The sequence below is a fragment of the Podarcis tiliguerta genome (genome assembly GCF_965153285.1).
Source record: "Podarcis tiliguerta genome assembly, chromosome: 4".
NCBI classification, from domain to species: domain Eukaryota; kingdom Metazoa; phylum Chordata; class Lepidosauria; order Squamata; family Lacertidae; genus Podarcis; species Podarcis tiliguerta.
Genome location: NC_139537.1, coordinates 57306611 through 57326508, shown reverse-complemented (window position 1 = coordinate 57326508; position 19898 = coordinate 57306611). Strand labels below are relative to the sequence as shown.

The 19898-nt window shown below is 40.9% G+C and overlaps 1 protein-coding gene across 1 annotated transcript in view; it reads right to left on the bottom strand.

Moving 5' to 3' along the window:
* The window catches only part of CFAP47 (cilia and flagella associated protein 47), a 178948-nt gene that overhangs the window by 125241 nt on the left and 33809 nt on the right, over positions 1-19898 (bottom strand). Inside the window, exons 23-33 of the mRNA XM_083438942.1 lie at positions 19065-19165; positions 17755-17914; positions 15688-15883; positions 13196-13408; positions 10772-10872; positions 9365-9490; positions 7670-7880; positions 6525-6731; positions 4892-4985; positions 4254-4361; positions 3444-3639 (exon numbers count right to left, since the gene is read on the bottom strand). Of these exons, the coding sequence (XP_083295068.1) occupies positions 3444-3639; positions 4254-4361; positions 4892-4985; positions 6525-6731; positions 7670-7880; positions 9365-9490; positions 10772-10872; positions 13196-13408; positions 15688-15883; positions 17755-17914; positions 19065-19165 (1713 nt within the window). The remainder of the gene's footprint in view (positions 1-3443; positions 3640-4253; positions 4362-4891; positions 4986-6524; positions 6732-7669; positions 7881-9364; positions 9491-10771; positions 10873-13195; positions 13409-15687; positions 15884-17754; positions 17915-19064; positions 19166-19898) is intronic.

Sequence of the window (19898 nt, the reverse complement as noted above, 5' to 3'; positions counted from 1 at the left end):
TGAATTTTGAAGTTTAAATAAGGATACTGACAGTCCCAGGTAAATACTGTAAATATCTGGATACAGCTTCTTATTTTTCAGAAATAAAAATCTTCTGGGATTGTCATCAAATTTTAGGCAGATATTCATGTTAATGTGCATATAACACCTGTACACCCTAACCATATTTAAGGTTCTGAGATCAGATGCACCCACTCTTTCAAAAAGATTTAATAAAAATATTTTAGTACTAAATTCACACCACAAAGAGGTACATAATTCATAGCAGAAATCTCACTTAGCATTTAAGATTATCTGCTCCTGACTTTTGAAGTAAAAGTCTGGGAAGGAATAAACAAACCTTCCATTATTGGTCCCAAACTGCAGTTGAAGCGTGGGTCAAAAAAAAATTATTTAAACAAGTTTCTAAAGGCTTCTAAAGTTTATGATGGCTTGGATGAGTGTCAGAGCTTAAGAGATTATCACTGTGGGGGAAAATCTATATAGAAAAGAATTTTGTTTAGTGCCCTTGTAGCAACAAAGAGCCTGAGAACATAACTTAAGGCAACATCAAGAAAAGAAGGTACAGCACATGCAAGATCAAACTTATAACCTGTCATTTTACCTGACATCTCAATAGCATCCAGTTCAAAGATTTTATTTCAATGCATGGAACTAAAGGCGCTCTTTGCTCCAACTTGCTAAAGAGCAACGCTATTATGTAGTGCCAGACTTTCAAGTAGAATAGCTATCTGACTGGTTTTAACGGGTTCTTTAAAACAAGCAAACAAAAGCAGTTCTCAGACAGCTGAACCATAGAAGCCCTCAAGCGTTCTGCATGTTCAGGCTGCAGAACCAGAGGAATCCGTGCATGCAATCTGCTCACGCAGGGTTTTCAGTGACGCAGGACATTACTAACAGGGGCGCAGGGCATGGATATCCTTTAAATTCTGGCTTGCTCTTGACCAGACCCGGAGAGGCACACATCCTGTGCACCTGAAGGCAGGGCAATGAGGACAGGGCAAGTGTCCAAGGAGGACGTGGCCGTGGTGAGCATCCCAGGGGGTGAGATGCCCAAGGGGGTGGAGCAAACTGCCCATTGGGGGTGGAGCGAGCTGCCCATGGCAGGCTGCTTCCTGGGCGGGGGGGGGGAGGAGGCACACTGCTTTGCCAGCAGCCTTCCTCCCTTCCCTCTTCCTTTTGGCAGCTTGGGAGAGGCTCCCCCCCAGGAAGCAACCAAGTAGCGGGGAGCAATGGCGCGCCATGTGCCCTCAACTCCCAATCCTCCTCTGAGCTGTCAGAACGAAGGGGGAAGGGGGGAAGGCCACCGGAAAGGCAGCACGGTTCCGCCCCTTCCCCCAACGGCTCAGGGTAGGCTTGGGGGTTGCGGGCGGACAGCACACCGAATGTCACCCCCCTCAGTGATGACACCCAGGGCGGACTGACCCCACCTTCCTCTGCCCCTGCTCTTGATATCCACTGAATACAGCAACAAATCACACCTGTAAGCCCAAATAGTTGGAACTGAAATAAATGGGAGGGTAGAACTGAACTTGAAGGGAAGGGAGTGGAGGAGAAGAAAAAAGGAACATATGAGCCTGAGTGGCACTGTCAGTCTCTTAACCATGGAGACAGATTCATTTAACAGCAGGTATAGTATGACCCTCAGTATCCCTGTTTATTATAGCACTTGTCCGTCCTATCGTCTGCCAGTCTTCTATCACACCTTGCTGGCTTCTCCTGCCTGAGCACAGGAAATATGAACAGGTAGTTCATGTGCAAAATATTCTTCTGATATAAAATTAATACTTAATAATATAATATCATAGGGACGCAGGTGGCACTGTGGGTAAAACCTCAGCGCCTAGGACTTGCCGATCGCATGGTCAGCGGTTCGAATCCCTGTGGCGGGGTGCGCTCCCGCTCTTCGGTCCCAGCGCCTGCCAACCTAGCAGTTCGAAAGCACCCCTGGGTGCAAGTAGATAAATAGGGACCGCTTACTAGCGGGAAGGTAAACGGCGTTCCGTGTGCTGCGCTGGCTCGCCAGATGCAGCTTGTCACGCTGGCCACGTGACCCGGAAGTGTCTGCGGACAGCGCTGGCTCCCGGCCTATAGAGTGAGATAAGCGCACAACCCTAGAGTCTGGCAAGACTGGCCCGTACGGGCAGCGGTACCTTTACCTTTAATATAATATCAATTTGGTGTGTATGGTGTATATGATGCAGAATTGCCACAAGGCTTGTGACAAGAATCCTTTAAATAGTCCTGTAGTTCTTGAGCATGGGTGTCAGATGGGGTGGCACTTTCACTCTCAAACAACACGTCTTTGCATTTCCTGTACATAGCACCTTTTCTCTCTATGCCTCAGCTCTTGGAGTAGGGCCTGGATGAATAGTTCACTATTCGGACTGTGGCTTGATCTGTTCTAATGCTCCATTTGATTCACTCTGGCTGCCGGACACACCATATGGATACAGGGAAACAGGTCTGCATAAACATTCTTACGCATGTAATATAATTGAGCCTTGTGTGGGCTTCACGAACCTCCAGTCCTAGTTAAAATATCTTTTTCCTTTCGACACAGGCTGAGGACCTGTCTAGAGAACTAGTTGGTTTGGGTCTCAAGAGTGGCACCACAACATGTGTTATGGCACCACATGACACTAATCCTAACCCTATTTTAATGGCACAGCATGGAACAGGATCAGATCATTAGTGAATAAGATCAGGTCATTAATGAGGGGGAATGTCATAGGGCAGTAATTTAGAGAAGATACATTATAAAATTATGTTGAGGCTTGGTTAAATAAAATAGCTTAAAGGAAGTATTTAAAGGATTCGTATCACAAGCCTTGTAGTAATTCCGCATCGTATACACCAAACTGAAGTTATATTCTTAAGTATTAATTTCATATCAGAAGAATATTTTGCACATTATTTTAAATGTTAATGCTTTTCTAACTTAGACTGCTTTAGTCTAACTACTTAAAGATCAAACTCAGCACTGCAGTCACAGTCGGTGTCGAAAGAAGAATTATACTGACATTCATCGCTTTTACATTTTCACTGGTATAATAAAACAACAACTAAAATTTGAGCGGTGCATAGTACTGTCAGAGAGGTGAATAAGTCACACAATTGACTTTTAAAATGCTCTTTTCAAAGGATGCTTTTGTTCTAAGACTTTGAAAAGACTTTGAGAAGTCGTTTTGTTCAAGAAGAAAATAACTGAACTGTCCAATTTAGAAAAAAATGGCCTCAAAAATTACTTTTTCAAGAGGGACTATGTTTCAAGAGGGACAGCTTCATATTTCAATATCTGAATGCATTTAAAATGTTTTGACCAATTCTAAACTTATTTTTAAATCTGTCTTAGAAAAATCTTTACAATAGACTTCCTGCGCATAAAAAACCAGGACTACCAGCAGAATACTAGTTAGCAAGTTGGTGTGATTTCCCCCCACCTTTTTTGCTGTCTTTCCACACAATTGCTCGTGTCTTCTCAAAATTTCTGTTCATCCAAATAAGAAGAATTCTTTCAGATGAAGAGTATATATTACTAGACAAAGGATCAGCACTTATATGTGGAACATGTTCGGGGTTTTCTGAACCGCTCTCGGTATCATCTTCAACAACGGAGACACGGTGAAGAACCAAAATCTAAAATGGACAAACTATTTAAAACTTTCTTCTATATAACCGACAAACACAGATTAACTCAGAATAAGCCCTACTGCTCTAAGTGAGATATCTTACACAAACTTTTTACTAAGTATACTGCCTAGTGGTAAGATCCTGCTCTAACACAAAGGCAACTATCTTCTCCCTTTTACTTCTGCTCTATGCTTCAGAAGGGACTCTTGCCTCATGAAGCACATGTACCTATTATCTGTACCTTTAGTCTAATGTGCAGTTCAGAACATAATTATCTTTTGAATTTCACACTTCTCCAAATTTCGCGATGTAGTTCTGAGCTCAAATGTACCAAAATGCCAAAAGTGCAAACATCACATATTTTAGGATAAAATAGGTTTAGAAATATCAACAATGAGATTACTGAAAAATAGACTCACCTGCCTATACCTATCATAACACACCATAGCTGAGCAGATGAGAAACAAAAGCAGAAAGCTGTTCTAAACCATGGTTTGCTTGGTGTACACCTGAAAGTTCAAACTACTGCATGGATTCTTAACTTAGGGTTAGCACAAACCACAGTTTCATATTATGTCTGAACCCTGCCTAAGACATATGCACAAGCTTGCTGATCTCACCTTGTATATTTGAAGCAACACATCTGTCCAAGCTCGCTTGCTCATGGCTTCAAATAGACAATCATCCAAAACATAAACATAACTGTCATTAGGATCAAACGACTCAACCTTCGGAGAAATATGAGAAACTTGTGATTTATACTTTGACTTCATTCTAAATTGGACAACAGCAAACACTAAACATTAGCTATTGCTTTCTAATATAATCACCATGTATAACAAGTAGAAATGCAGAAAATGCTGTGTTATTATACATGAGGATATGCATAGTAGTGCTGCAATTGAATTCACATCTACATCGGCTTCACTTCTAAGTAAATATGCAAAAGTTTGTCTGTTAACAGGCTGCCATCTAGTAAGAAGCAAATCCCAACTTGTACCCCAATGAGCAACTTGGTGCAAAGCTGAACATTCCCTCCATTACATAACGTTATTATAAGGTAGAGAGCATAAATGTACACTGTAAGTCACAAGCAAACTTTAAAAAATAGTAGCAAGTATAGCACATTTGGAATTAAACACAGCATTATATGGGGTATGTCAGTGTGTGTGGGGGGGAGTTCTTAATCTTTATGCTTAAAATTAAGCCCAAGATCAAGATTGAAGTGCATTGATACATTTACATTATATAAAATTACCTTCACCATAAGCTGTAAACAGGCCCATTTCTTATAATCTTCAAAGTCAAGGAGAAACTGAGGCAAAATGTGAGGAAGGCACGCTCCTTGACCTCTAACATCAATATAGAAACAAGAATAAAGGATAAATAATAAATAAAGTCTTGGAAATTGACATTCCTTTCTCACACTCTTCACTGTATTCATGCCCCCTTTTCTGAATTATATAGCTATGAAATTCTGCACAAAGTAGGCAGGCAAGAAATCTGTCCTAAAAATCAGGTGCGCTACTCACTACAATAACATGACAAATATAGAAAATTGCAGTATTAATTTCAGTATATTTCACTAGATGTTTATAATGAAAAAGTATTCTCAGTCTGTATGCCTAGATTTCTTTGTTTAATAAGGCAGACACATTTTTCTCCTTTTAAAGGAATTGCTTAAGTGTCCTATTCCTTTGTCTTACCCAGTCAGCAGTCACAGTCAGAATTAAACATCCTTATCAGCATGTCCAGCCACGGTCATTTTGCAATCTAGTTCATAGTTACTGGAATTCGTATTTGAGTGAAACATGGGGTAATAAGTCAATTTTATTAACTATATTGGGCAATTTCTATATCAAAAGAACTTTAATGTGGCCACAGTGGCCTATTTTTGATGCTAGACATTCATATAAATCTTAGCACACTGCCTTCACTGCAGAAACTTCCACATTTGGTTTCATTGGACCTGAACAGCTCTTGACCATATGATGCAATTCACAGGCTGTGAAGACCTGAATTTATTTTGAGTGCTCTGGTACCACTTTTTTTAACTATGTATGTTGAACTACATCTGTACCTTTCACCGTTTGACCTGCTTTTGCCAGGTCGAATGAGGTCTCCCTTGTGGAAAGACTGGCATGAAGAAAGCGTTGAGCAGTTTAGCCTAATTTTATAACAACAACATTGCAGCCAGCCAACCTATAGGAGGAATGTATTCCACAACTAGAGTACTATTACTGAGATGGCCTTTTGATGGGTCCTAGACCTCTTGGAGCTGGAAGTACAAGGAGGTCCTCCCCAGTAGATCTTAGGTCACATAGGGGAAGAGTGGAATGGGGAGAAGTGCTCACTCAGATAATAGTGTCTCAATCCATTTAAGGAGAGACTCGGTCCTCGGATAACCAGGTTCCTAGCTGCTTAGGGCTTATACATCAAAACCTTGAATTGTGCTCGCTTGTTAACTGCCAGCCAGCACAGATCTTTGAGGGCTGCTGTTCAATTGTCCCTGAAGACCAGACCTAGCAGAACTCTGGCAGCTACATTTTGCACTAGCTGCAACTTCTGAACACTTTTCAAAGGCAGCCTCATGGAGAGCACCTTGTAATAATCTAAAAAGGAACAGCTGTAGCTGGAAATAGGAACTTGGTGCTACTCAAGCCACCAGGGCTTCCAGCAGCTGTGAACCTGCCCCATCCAAAACAGGCTGCCTACCTAATTCCCAGATTCAGGAACCACAAATCCACAGAACCTCAATCTTGCTAGGATTCAGCTTCAGTTTATAGGCACCCATCCAGCACACTACACCCTCCATACACTGGTCAAGCATGGCTTAGGAATACTTTTCAACTAGACAAAACATAATGGCAAAATATCTTTAAAACACTCACCTGAGAAAAGTGATCATTGTAGAATGCTGCCAGTGAAGTTGCACCACTCGCTGTATGGGGTCACATGGTAATGACTGGCTTGAACTAATTCCAGGCAGCAACTGCCCACTCAAATGGAGCAGCAGGTCATAAATAGTCTTTATATCTTTACCAAGGTTTTGTCTAAGCTTTTCATCAGATGGAGCCATTTGAATTTTACAGACATCACTGAACAAAGAAATAAAAACAACTCTATTTCATTATTAAAAGCAAGCTAATATTAAAACACATTAATGTGATAACTCTCTGGTTAGAGATTTAATTATGAAATATGTACTCCACTATAGTGATTCTGGTGCTCATCTAAAGACACCAGTGTACATATAGAGCTCTGGGCCCTAATCTATACACAAACATTATATAAAATGCATCTGTGTTGGACTGTTGGATTGTATTTCTGTCTTCTCTGATAAATTAAGGTATAAAAATAAAAATTATGTAAGATGCCGTATCATAATCAATTAGTTTATCTATGTACTGTTAGATCATTAAAACTCTTTTGACAGGTAACTAGTAATAAATCTTTCAACAAGGAAGCCCTGCTTTACAAGAATTCTATTTTTATTCTAGATTTATTTGATCAGCATTATTATTATGCATCCCTCTTAAATTTATTTGTAAAATATATATATATTCAAAAGAACATCTTTAACATCCCTACTAGCAGTCCATGTTCAGGCAGGAAGGTAGAGCAGAGATGGAATTGCACAGGTGAAATCTGTACCAAATCATACCATACCACTGTCATTCAGTTTTTGACACACATTTTCTTTCAGCCACCAGCCCCGTTAACTTCCCAAGTTCTTAAAAAGAGAACTGCCAGCTAATTTTTTAAAAATTAAGGAAGAATAGCCTGTAACCAAATCAAGGCACACATAGAGCTGTGTCCCCTTTCAGCTGTTCATGCCTCATTACACAGGTCTTCATTATTTTGCTTAAACTAGAGGTGTATATTTGTGGCTTTTCCTCTCCCAGTCTTCAACCTCCTACCAAGATCTCAGTAAAATTCTACTGCAGGTATTTTAGTAAAACAGTTCTTTTAATCAAACGAAAAAGACATTCACTGTTTAAAAGGTAGGAAGTGTGAGAAAATAATGAGCTAGTACCGTCTTAGAGAATGTGGAATGGAAATGGGATTTGGCCCTTTAGACCAACCAAAGAGAGTAAACCAATTCTGAACTGCTGAAATGACTTTCTCATAAAAAGCATACTCCTCTGTGCCTTCATCAGGAAAAACCAATAATTCAAATTTGCTTCTAGCACGTCTAGTTGGATAGGAAGATTCACTCTTCAGCCTTTCAAGCATCTTTTCCAATTCTGCAGAAAAATATCTGAATTTAGTTGTAATTATACCACTTCCTAGAACACAAAGTAGTAGTAAGCACTTACTTTCTTATACATTTGACTTCTGCTGGAAATAAAACCAAGGACTTCGGGTGTGTTTGTACACTGTGGTGGCTGATTAGTAGCTACACTACTATGAAGAAATCATTAGCTATCAAAGCAGACCAAATCAATGTATAGCTCCATACTGGAACATGATTAATTAGATCAGCTGATAATAAATGCACTGACATTTCTTCAGTTCCACCATACATTTGTTGGTGTACTAAGTAGAGATGTGCACTCATCACAAGATTCAGCGCTTCAGAATACAGCCCCAAATCAGCTCAGGCTGCTTTAGAGACTACTCAGCACCTCAGATGTGAATCTCAGTTCAGGAAAAGCAAAGCATTGTGCCTTCCCACTAACATAGGTAAATCACTCAAATTACTAACTTTATTTCATTTTCTTTATGACAGTCTCAAATGAAATTTGCAGGTATATGATTCCCTCCTAGCTGGGTAAAAGCTGGCAAATTCCAGACAAAGAGGTGCTGGCCACGTCTAATGTTTGCCTTTTGGCTTTTTATTTTTTAAAGGGAAAAAATCTCTTTTCTTTTCGACAGAATCTGGTGTCATTTGTAGGTGTGGCATGCCATTGTGGGAATGAATGCTGCCAAATTTCAAAAGGATATTTGCAGTAGTTTTCCTGCAACTGCAGGCCTTAACAGTTCTGAGGTAGTTAAAATCCCCTCTGTTGTTTTGTGAGTTTCACCTGTTGGGTAAAGCATGGAGCGATGCTGCAGGTTCAGTCCCTGTATGGGACAGTTGCATATTCCTGCATTGCAGGGGATTGAATTATATGATCCTCGGGGTCCTTTCCAACTTTACAATTATATGATTTTCAAGCAAGTGCCAATAGCAGAACTGAATCCCTCCCTCAAAGAACTGTGGTTGGCCAACCCTGCTAAAATCATTCCCTCTGAATAGAAGCCAGATTGTCGATTTCAAAACTACTGCTGGATTACACTAATGGTCCATCTAGTCCAGTATTTATTTACTGTTTAATGTATTTATAGTTGGTCTTTTAGGGTGAATCCACACAAGACAGCTAATAAACTAGCTGATATTCTTTTTCTCAGCAGCAGCATTCTGTTGAAACTTTCTAATATTGATTCCCAAGAATGTGATATTTGTTTTGATATCCTGTCCAGGAACATACATAAAATCCTGATTAGCATAGTTAAGTCAGTTTTGTTTGTTGTATTAGTAGGGCCATAGCCACTGCATAGCACATCTCCTAAACAAGGATACCTCTTAAACCTACAGGCGTCTGGAAACCTATATAGCTATAGCCATGCTGCAGGATTTGGAATCTAACGCAGAAGCTAGTAACTTCAGACAAACCCTGGAAATCTAAATTGCCATTAACAAACATTTCTAGCCCTCATTGTTGTAAAGAAAGCCTGTATATTATACCTGCAAGAGAATCTTCAGAGTTGGTGATTCTCTCAAAAGTACCAGAAGATATTTGCGAACACGATCCTGGAACATAGCATGGATGCTGCAAAGTTTCTCCGGTGCTGTAAATTATCTCATTACAATCTATAAATTTGATTAAAATGTAACATTACACGTTTTACAATACTTTCTGCAATTAATAAGTACAAAAGCATTTGCTTTCCTTCCCTCTGCTAATTGTGTTCTACATACTATAGATGGGCAGCCCATGGGCCATGTTTGGTCCTCACAGCTGCTATTGAGTCCCCTAGCATTCATCTGACACATTTTCTCCCCCTTCATTATATTCTGCATTATCTCCTGTCCCAAACAACCCTCTAAATTACTAGTTAGGAGAGCAGAAGCACTGAGCAGCAAGTGGAGGCAGAAAAGGAAGAAGTAATCCTAGATCTGTACATCACTGGAGCTGGAGAAGCTAGGGTTGGCTGGTGAAGAAGCAACGAGGAGGAACAAAAGAAGGAAAGGGTGATCCTGGACAAGGTGGGGGAATCTAAGAGTTTGTGGGTTGAAAGGAGTACCTAAGCCCAAAACTTATTCCTAACAGGTTTGGCTGTTGGGTGCGCAAGCTCCTTCGTCCCTTCCAGTTCTCATATTCCTCCTCCTCCAAATACTAGTTTGTGGTGGCAGTTATGCAGCAACAGGATTGGTAGGACTGGTGTTGGCTGAGATTGGAGCAGTGGGAATGAAGAAGGAAGTGGTGGTCCAGGGAACCTGAGAGGAGAGCCCTCTCCAACACTAGAGGTCACTCATATTGCTGCTTCTCTGGATGCAAAATTTATCCAAATTGTAAAAAGTGAAGAGGTGACTTGCAAAGCAGTCAGCTCCCTTCACCCCACATCAATTTCTCAGCAGCATCAGGAAAGTCCTGACTGGAGGTAGGGAAGGAAGGGTGTAGAGGAGGGGAAAGCACATATAAACAGCTGGCTGGGGTATGTGTGTGGATGGATGGATGGAAAGGAAGGGGATGAGAGAGAGAGAGAGAGAGAGAGAGAGAGAGAGAGAGAGAGATTGTGGAGAGTTACCTCACTTTGTATGTGGAGAACCAGCTTCCATTTACCGCTACTGATTTGCATCTTCTTCAAATTTATTCATTCTTGATTTACTCATTGCTCCTCCTCTCTCTCTCTCTCCCTCCTCCTGCTTATCATCTGTTTTTCTTCATTTGAATAACACTGGGCATTTTAAGTTTTCACTGCTACTCTTTCCCACCCACAGAAAGTATCAGCTTGTATAGGACATACAATTGAAATGCCGTTTGGTGGCCAAAGAAAATTAGAAGCCCTTTTTAAGGATAATCTCACTACAATGTGTTAACTATGATAAGCATTTGAGCTATCCTAAGTAGATAAAACCTCCTCTGCTCACCACTTCTCAGGGTAATTTGTTGGTTGGTAAGGTGGCATGCCAGGTAGGGATACACAGTAAGGAGGCAATTCTCTGCCGTTGCAGACACCTGAAGCGGAAATCTAGAAATACAACAGGAGGTATTTTCAATTAACACATTCAGTTTCTTCGGTACCAGGGCCCCAAACCGAAGACTGCACACATTGTAATGCAAGCATGAGAAACCTGTGACCTTTCAGTAGTTGTTGGACTCCAGCTCCCATCATCCCTGACCAGGGGCCACCGCGGCTGGGGGTGATGGGTACTGGAGTCCAACAATATATTGATGGCCTTTTTCAATGCATAAATTCATATGCCTGCACATAATGAAGGTAGAAGGGGAAGCAATAAGCACACCAGGCAACAAACACAGCAAAACAAATTTTGCCTAAAATGGGAAGCCTGTTATAATACCTCCAGAGGAAATGTATGTATGTAGCTTGAGGAAAGCTGAGCTATGGAACTCCTTGCCACAAGGAAAATCCTTGTACAAACCATTTAGAAATTTTGTAAGACTGATTAGATATTAGTAAAAAAAATGATGTAATTGCTAGCTGATTATGCCAAGCTCTGCCTCAATCTTGTGACTAGTGGCTTTCAGTAATTTTCAGCCCTGAGAATAGAAAGCCTGAGAATAGAAAGCACGTTTAATGTGCTTAAAGACAGACAACTCCCCAAACAACAGCATCACCTGCTTGATAAGCTTTTCAGGAATTTATGCATTCATAATCAGGTTTGTTATTTTGCTACACCTTTAAGACCATGGGTTGGGAAAACATCTCTTGAGAGCATTTATGGCATAATTGCTGGTTGCTTTAGTCTTCTGGTCCCTGACATTATTTTATGGGATGGGTTTTTAATGTTTTCTAGAAATGTTTATCCGTTTTGTTAGGCATCTGGGGAAGTTAAAATTCTGTGGGGTAGAAATATAAATTTTATACTGTAATTGTGCATCATGAATATACAAAAGCTTATTTTAAAACAATACTAATTGAGCAACACTCCAAAAACAGGGCATAACTATTAACTCATTCCAGGTCTTCAGGTTTCACTTTATTTACCCAGGCTTTTGCTAGTTAATTTATTTATTATATTTATATCCCACCTTTTCTCCAATGAGTTCAAGGTGGCATGCACGCATCTCTTCCCTCTAAATGTTATCCTCACAACAACCCTGCCAGGTAGGTTAGTCTGAGAGACTGTGACAGGCCCAAGGTCACCCAGTGAGCTTCTTGGCTGAGTGGAGATTCGATCCCTGATCTCGACGTCCTAGTCCAACACTCTCGCCACTTGAAGCCACTTGGAATGCTTCATGTTCAGCAACAATATCTGAATCAGTGTTTACTGAATTATTATTACTTCTTTTTAGCATGCTTTTATTGTTTGTGTTATAATGTTAATGTGTGTGTTGCACAAAGCCTTGAGCTCCTTTGAAGGAAGCACAATTTATAAATATATTAATATAAATAAATAAAACTGGGAAACGCCCAAGAAATTACAATGGTGAGAAGGAGTAGCAATCAGCTACATGCTTGCGCACCTCCCTCTGTTGCTGTTTCTTTTCTAACTTCACTACAAGCCCACAGACCCACCTTCCAGGGCTATTCTTCTAGAAAAAGAGGCGCCAGAACTCACCATAAACACCTTCCTCTTTCTCTTAGCATGGCAATGGCAGCCACCTGAGAGCCGCTGGAACTCACCTGAGAGGTTCTGGAACCCAGCTCAGAACTGAGTTCTGGTGAGTTCCCCCTGGAAAAAAAGCCCTGCCACTTCTCTCTTTCATGGCAAGGAGAAGGAGAAAGTGTAGCTGGAGGGTCCAAAAGACCAACAGGTCAGTCAGGATGAGCTGAGCCAAGATAGAAAGCAGTCGATATAAAGAGTTTTTGTGCTGAGCATGCCCCATTCCTTGCAACTGTCTTCTTGTTTTTTGTCTCCCCTCTCCCCCTAGTCCTGGCACCTGGTGTAACTCTCCTGAACCTATTTCTATACCAGAATGAAGTTGAGCTATGCTGCCACACCTCCTATTAAAAGGGCTACACAGGGTCCTTTTCCTCCTCTTCAGTCCCACTTCTGCAGGTGAGTGGGAAAGAGGAAACCACTAGTGAAAAGGTGGGGAGCTATCCCCTCTTCACTCAGGTGAATGGATTATTTGGCCGCTTCATTGGCTCAACGAAGTTAGGTTTTTTTTCCTGCACCAAAATCCTGGAACCAGCACTGGGTCACTCGTTCTTTGGCATGTAGTAAATCAACCATTTCAAACAGTAGCATTTCAAATGAGATTTGCCCTCAAGACATAATCTGACTACATCCTTCTCCATATTTTATACACTTCCCCTCGGCTAAGTAACATCTTTTAAGAATTTTCCCAAGTTATTTCTACACATAGAAGTACCTAAATGTGACTACCTGTTCTTTTCTCCATCAACAAAGAAGACATTCTTCAAAAAGGAAATTGGCTTTGAAGAACAGAAACTGACATGGCAGGTAAATCCAATATTGTTTCCTTCTGATGTTACTTGAATTACATTGCCATTTGGAAAATCCACTGTTAAAGGATTAATCTGATGAACATCCTCTCCAGAGTCCGATTCTGAAATTTCAACTTGCAAGACTGTCGAACTATTAAAAAAAAAAAAAGAAGAAGCAGTAAGATATGTCGTCCCAAAGGATCAACGTAACAAAGCTGAATAATATATTTTCACAGTTGTTTTCAGAGAATTACTTTAAGGAAAAAAATAGATTTTATAATTAGCTGTCAGATGAGAATCCTTTGAGTAAAGTAACAGCTAATTTGTATTAAACAAGCACTTCTTACTTGGGAGTTCATAAACAAAAGGTGAAGGACTTCAGGTTACATTAAATCTTATTCATAATTTTCAAAGTTTATACTGTTACATTATCCAGCTTCTTGAAGAGTAAAATTTAGAGTAACACCAAGCTGATTTTGCATATTGCTTTGTTGAGTCCGTTTGCAAAGCCACTTCAGCTAGGAACACCATTTAGTGTTTGTACAAAGAACAATTTTCAGCAAAGTCAAGGGCTTGAACACTCAGTAGAACTTCCTTCTTTATGTGAAAAGGCACAGCCCCATGCTATATCACAGCAATGTCCAACAGGCTGATCATGATCAACAGGTCGATCCCCGAATGATCATGGTCAATCGCGGGCTCCCTTTAAATTGCTGGCTGTAATTAGAATTGTGGCGGAAGTCTCTGCCCCCCCCCCCCCGTCGCCCTCGTTCTGTCCATGAAATGGGCAATCGTTTGTGATACTAAGCTTATCTTTATTACTTTGCCCGCTTGTTATCGTCACAGGTTTATTTAAGCATTTTATGACCTACCTCCCTAAAAAAAAGCTCCACCACTTTGTCTTCCCCTATAACTTTCTGTTCCGCCTGCAATGATATATCAGTATATCACAAGCTGATACCCTGTTCAAGTTCTAAAAGAGGTTTATCATGTGACGTGATGAGTTATTTAACAAACACACATCCAAAGCCCTCCAGGGCATGCATGAATAGTTCCTTAGATCCAATTCATTCGAAATAACAAAGGAATGCATAGATCAAAAACCTATAAAATCACCAACTAATATGTTTTGGTGAACACAATCCTACAATTAGCACAATCCTACAAGGATAGTTGAACCTCCACAGCACCCCAAAAAAAATATACAACCCAAAGGTTTGGGCAGCTGGAGCTAAAGTAACATCATAGGCTAGGTAGTAAATGGTATATAACTAAATGGCAAACATGTCTAAGATGTTCCTTACTAAATCAAATTCTAGATATGGTGCTGTGTGCAAGCAGAGCTGTCCTGGCAGCCCTGTGGATGCTACAGAAAGAGCCTTCAGCGGACCAACTTCCCTTTCTGCTCAACTTAATGAATTTCCAGAAAAAATGCCTGTAGCACGTCAAACCAGTCCAGCATAGGCTTAGATGAGATGATGTCTGGTCCTGAACCAGCACACAACGGGAGCTGATGCTCCATCAAACCAGGATCTTATATGTTGACATCCTTAAGTCCAACTTGTTTGCTACAGTGGTTCAAATTATCGTTTATACATGAGCAACTACTCTGCAGTCTTGAGCTTCATTACAGCAGTGGTGGGGAACCTCCAGCCCACAGGCCTAATTAAGCACATGGGGCCTCAAAGGTTGGCCCACCTTTTGGGCGCATACTTACTGTATCTTCTCCATGTCTGGCATCATAAGACATCAGGCACTGGAAAGTTGAAAAACAATTCAAGCCAAAAAAAATAAAGACTCAAGAAAGCACTCTCTGTAGGCATGGCTTGAATTTGGCACCTTTTCAATTAGGTACCTTTTTTTCTGATGTCATGCAAAGTGAAAAGGTGGCACCAAATTCAAAAAGCTCTGCTTCAAGCTATGGCTACAACAGAAGAATTTTCATTTGCAATTGTGACTTGAAATTTCTGTCCCCTGGTGTCATCATATTACCTGCCCACCTGTCCAAGTGGCCTGCAGAGGTTTTTCACTTCTGCATCTGGCCATCTGCTCTGATCCAATGCCATACCCCATCTCACAACAAATTACTGACACATAATAAGGCATAATTAATTAACCCAAGATTCCTAATACATATTATTGTAAGAATTAGGAAAAGCGATGTAGGTAAGCCTGTCTCACAGATAAACTATCCTGCAACGTCACAATTTGTTGCAACTGTTTTCTCCCTATTCATTTATCAGCAGCACAAGACATTATTTTGAAAAGTATAAATTAATCTCATTTTTTTAAAAAAAGAATGCCGCTTCCTCCCATACGTATAAACTCACCCTTTAAATTAATAAGAGTTTTACAGACGAACTCCAATAGGGGAAAGCAATTTATACTTGATTGCAACTTAAACTGTAATTTGGGTAAATTGTAATTTACCTTAAATAATCCTGAGGAATTATACAGACATCTACCCCTGTTTCCACATTGAGAGGAACTGGAGTCAGTATCACGAGCTGAGGCTCAAAGTTGATCTTGGATGACGTCATGGACCCAGATAAAGTGACTATTCGGTAAACAGATACATCTTCATTCAGAAGAACTGGCACTTGAGCTGTATATGCCCCAGCCCAATCTGGGGGGGAGGGAATGTAATGGTTATTCATATTAACATAAATTAAGTGTGCTTTTTAAGCAGCAGATTAGACAAGATTCTTGCTAAGCATGCTAAGCTGTAGAAATCTGTAGCATTTCTGTTTGATTCAACTTAATATACTACATTTTCTATGTAATGGGAAATACGGGTCCAAGAAGGATTCAATAAGGATATAGCATAAAAACAATGAAAATTAACCATAAATCACATTTTAAATGCTTGCTGAAATTTTTAAAAAGCTGTCACCAAACACATGAGGGTCAACAAGGAGGGGCATGCCTGATCTCAGCTAGGAGGTGCAAAGAACTGGACCTAGAATGCTGAACACACAGCATATGGTAGATATGAATAATGCATGGGAATCATGGGAACCAGTAACGGGGACTCCGTCAAAGATCTCAGTGATTGGACAGGGGTAGCATGCACCTAAGTTGTTATGAGTTAAGAACATTGATTGATTATTGGAGGCCAGTGCAAGTTTTTAAGCAGTGGAGGTATGTGCTGGAGGTAACTACGGTAACTAGTCTGGCTGCAGCATTTTATACCAGCTGGAGGTTTTCATAAAGGGGCCCAGCTTTTATGAAGGGCAATGACTCACTTCAAAGATCTTTACCGTTTACTTCATTCTTGCCAAGTTTAAAAGATAACATACTCTGTTTGACAACCTTTGATACAGCATCAGTAGTGAGCAAGTTCACAATTAATATCTCCATGGGTTCCTCATTGATATTGCAGCACATCCCTTAATGGCAAGTATCACTTACATTTGACACAGGCTTGTACTACTCTTCACCTAGTCAAACAAAAACTGCTGCCCAGCAGCTAGGTATGAGAGCCTTAGAGACAGTATCTTTTTCACCTTTAGTTGACATATTACTATCATCAAAATGTATAAATAAGTAGGCAGGACAGGGAAATGTGGAGTAATTATTTTTGCGGACTTACTGAATGGCTGATTTAGCAGTTAATTTGCTTGTACCAATCTTGATAAAACTACAGCTCCCTGCACCTACACCTACACCTCTTTTTTCAAATACACACTTTGTGATGTGCCTATCACTAGCCCTTTTCATTACTGAACTTTCCAACATAAAAGAACAGAAAATGTTCTAAGTAAGCAAGGAAAGTGCTAAGACCCTATTTCTCTTTGTACTATCTCTATCAAACATTCTATAGATGCACAGCAAGCAAAGTTTTTGACAGGCTGGCTTTGAAAAAAGAGAGGTGAGTTCACAGCTGTACTAGTAGGAAGTTGAATTTAACTTTATCCATGACACAGGCCTAGTCTCGGGAGACTTGTAAGCCCTTGACTATGTCAAATATGTTATACAATAAAGCAGCAATGTCTGAGGCTGCAGCAAAGCAACCTTGACTGCCTTCTTAGTATTTCCCAGACCAAAATCCAGTTCCTGCATGGTGGAATGTGGAGCTCAACAACTATCAGCTGATTCATTCTGGCTTGCATATTTGTTTCAAGATAGAAACTGATGTTTCCCAAACCCCTATAAACACATTGCAAGTACACTTTTCATAAGACAACAAATAGGAGCAATTAGAATTCTTCTGAGCATCAGCAAATTAAATTTTGTTCAGAATCAAGTCAACCTCCCTAGCTTATGGTTGTTTATGCATACAGAATTTACAACTTGTGCTCTTCCGGTACCAATCAAGTACTTTGCAAACATTCAGTGAAAATTGTGTTTGCTTTAAAACAGAATAGGAAATATAAATGGTGGTGCTGCTTTTCAGAGTCTTCAAAACCCTTTCAAAGGCGGAAGCTTAAACATACAGCATTAATTTTAAACACAGAAAGAGAGAGCAAACTGAATCAGGTTTGGGGGAATACTTACATGGACAGAAGCATATGGTAACAACTGTAGATTGGCCTGGATAGAGAACTCCAGTATACAAACTAAATTTGAAGATGCCTGAATCTACTGCTTTGCCAGCAGCATCAAGATCAAATCTCCAAGTAATCTGTTTCTTTGAGACATTTTTCAGGTGTAGCTTCTGTAGAAAGATGTGGAGGAATAGAGCTGGATCATTACTTTCATTACTGCAGCAAGATATACTTATCTCTTTTTAATTAACATTCAGGAGACTGGAGTTCACAAAGTCATGTACCACCACTCAGATTTCAAGCTTATGTTCCCAAAACCTCAGTAGCAGTCCAAATGATAGCATAGTCATGCAGTCGTCCTCCTGATACCAGTGTTGCTATAGCAGTTGCTATTCCTGCTGGCCGACCTGCACTTTGCTGCCAATCTGTGCCACCCTAGACCTGTCCAGGAAAGCTGCAGTAAAATCAGTGTTGGGAGGGCAGCCCCACAGCTCCACACCACACCATGCTACAGGAAAATTTCAGGAGCAATCAGTGGCGTAGCATGGGGGTGCAGGGGGGGCCGGCCGCACCGGGCGCAACATCTGGGGGTTAGGGTTACGGGGCGCAAATCCACGGGTTAGGGGGCGCAAATCCACGGGTTAGGGGGTGCAAATTACTTGCCTTGCCCCGGGTGCTGACAACCCACGCTACGCCACTGGGAGCAATACTTAAATATATCACGCCAAAAATAGTGACATCAGGATGTCATCCAGGTATGGATGGAAACAAAACCCTAGAGTCTGGAAATCACAAAACAAACAAAAATGTGGATGAGCCCAATGGCTATCAGGTTATTTAACTGGAGCAGAAACATGGGGTCATGTAACAGCAGTCCTAAAAGCTCTGCACTACTTGTCTGTGTGCTACCAGGCTCAATTCCATGTGTTAGTGGGGTTTTACAAAGCCCTGAATGGCCCAGAGTCCAAATAATCTGCAGAAGCCCCCTCCTCCAATACCAGCCACCCTGATCCTTAAAATCATCAGGAAAGGGATTGTCTGCTTGCGGTCCCCACTGGAATTTCGAGTGAGAAGATGAGTAGAAAGACCTCTATGGTAGCATCAACTCTGGAATGATCTCCACTTAGAGGTGCATCTGTTTCCCTCTTGGTTGAGTTTCAGACCCAAACTGAAAATATTTTTATTTACCAAGGCTTTTGTCGTTTAACAAACAGAAAGCACATTTCTCATGAACAATAAATGTACCTCCGTTTAATGGTTCACTACAGAACAAGAGTAAAGCAGAACTGGAAGATCCACTCGTCTTGGTAACATACCTACCTTTATGTTACTGCTGTCACTTATAACACCCAACTTCAAACTTCTCCTACAATACTGAAATATGATTTCTAAAGGAGAAACTTGCAGTGGTGGCTGTAATACTGTAGAAAGAAAAAACACACATAGTTATTTTTAAGCTCTGGACAAATGCTTCTGCAAGTATACTTTGTTTAAAACCAATAATCACTTAGACGTTCCTGGTACTGACTTACTTTCACTGTTTGATTGAGACGTTGGCTCAAATGTCACAAATCTGACCCTCAAGAGCATGCCACAGGCTCTCACAGTCTGGACTCTCTTCTTCACTTCCTCCCCGCAACTCAAACATAGTTTGCCCATTTACAGAAGGGCAAAACAAAGAGTACTGTGGCAACTTTGCCACAAAATTGTTGAGTAGTTTGAAGGCTAATACCATTATTCCGGTATAAATTATAATACAGCCCAGTCCATTTCATCAAGTGTAATCCTGCAGCATACCATGATAGGAGGAGGGGCACTTCAAATGGCATGGTTCAGTCACATCAGTTGGGCCAATCTAGTGCTCCTGTTGGCATGTTTGTGCCATGCCAACTTCACCGTCATGCTCCTCCCACTCTCTGGTATGCTGCCATCTGCTGCTGGCCATATGCAGGGGTGCCTTGTTCACCACCTGATGTAAAACAAGAACCTGCTGCCACACCGCTCCACTACCACAGCCTCTCTTCCCTGGGTTGCAAGGCTTCTGGTGAGACCTTGCAAGGACTTTTGCACTCCGTGAGATCTTGCAAGACTTCAGCAAGATCTCATCGGAAACCGGTGCTGTTGCCGGTGCCACTTCTCTGCCAATGGCAGCAG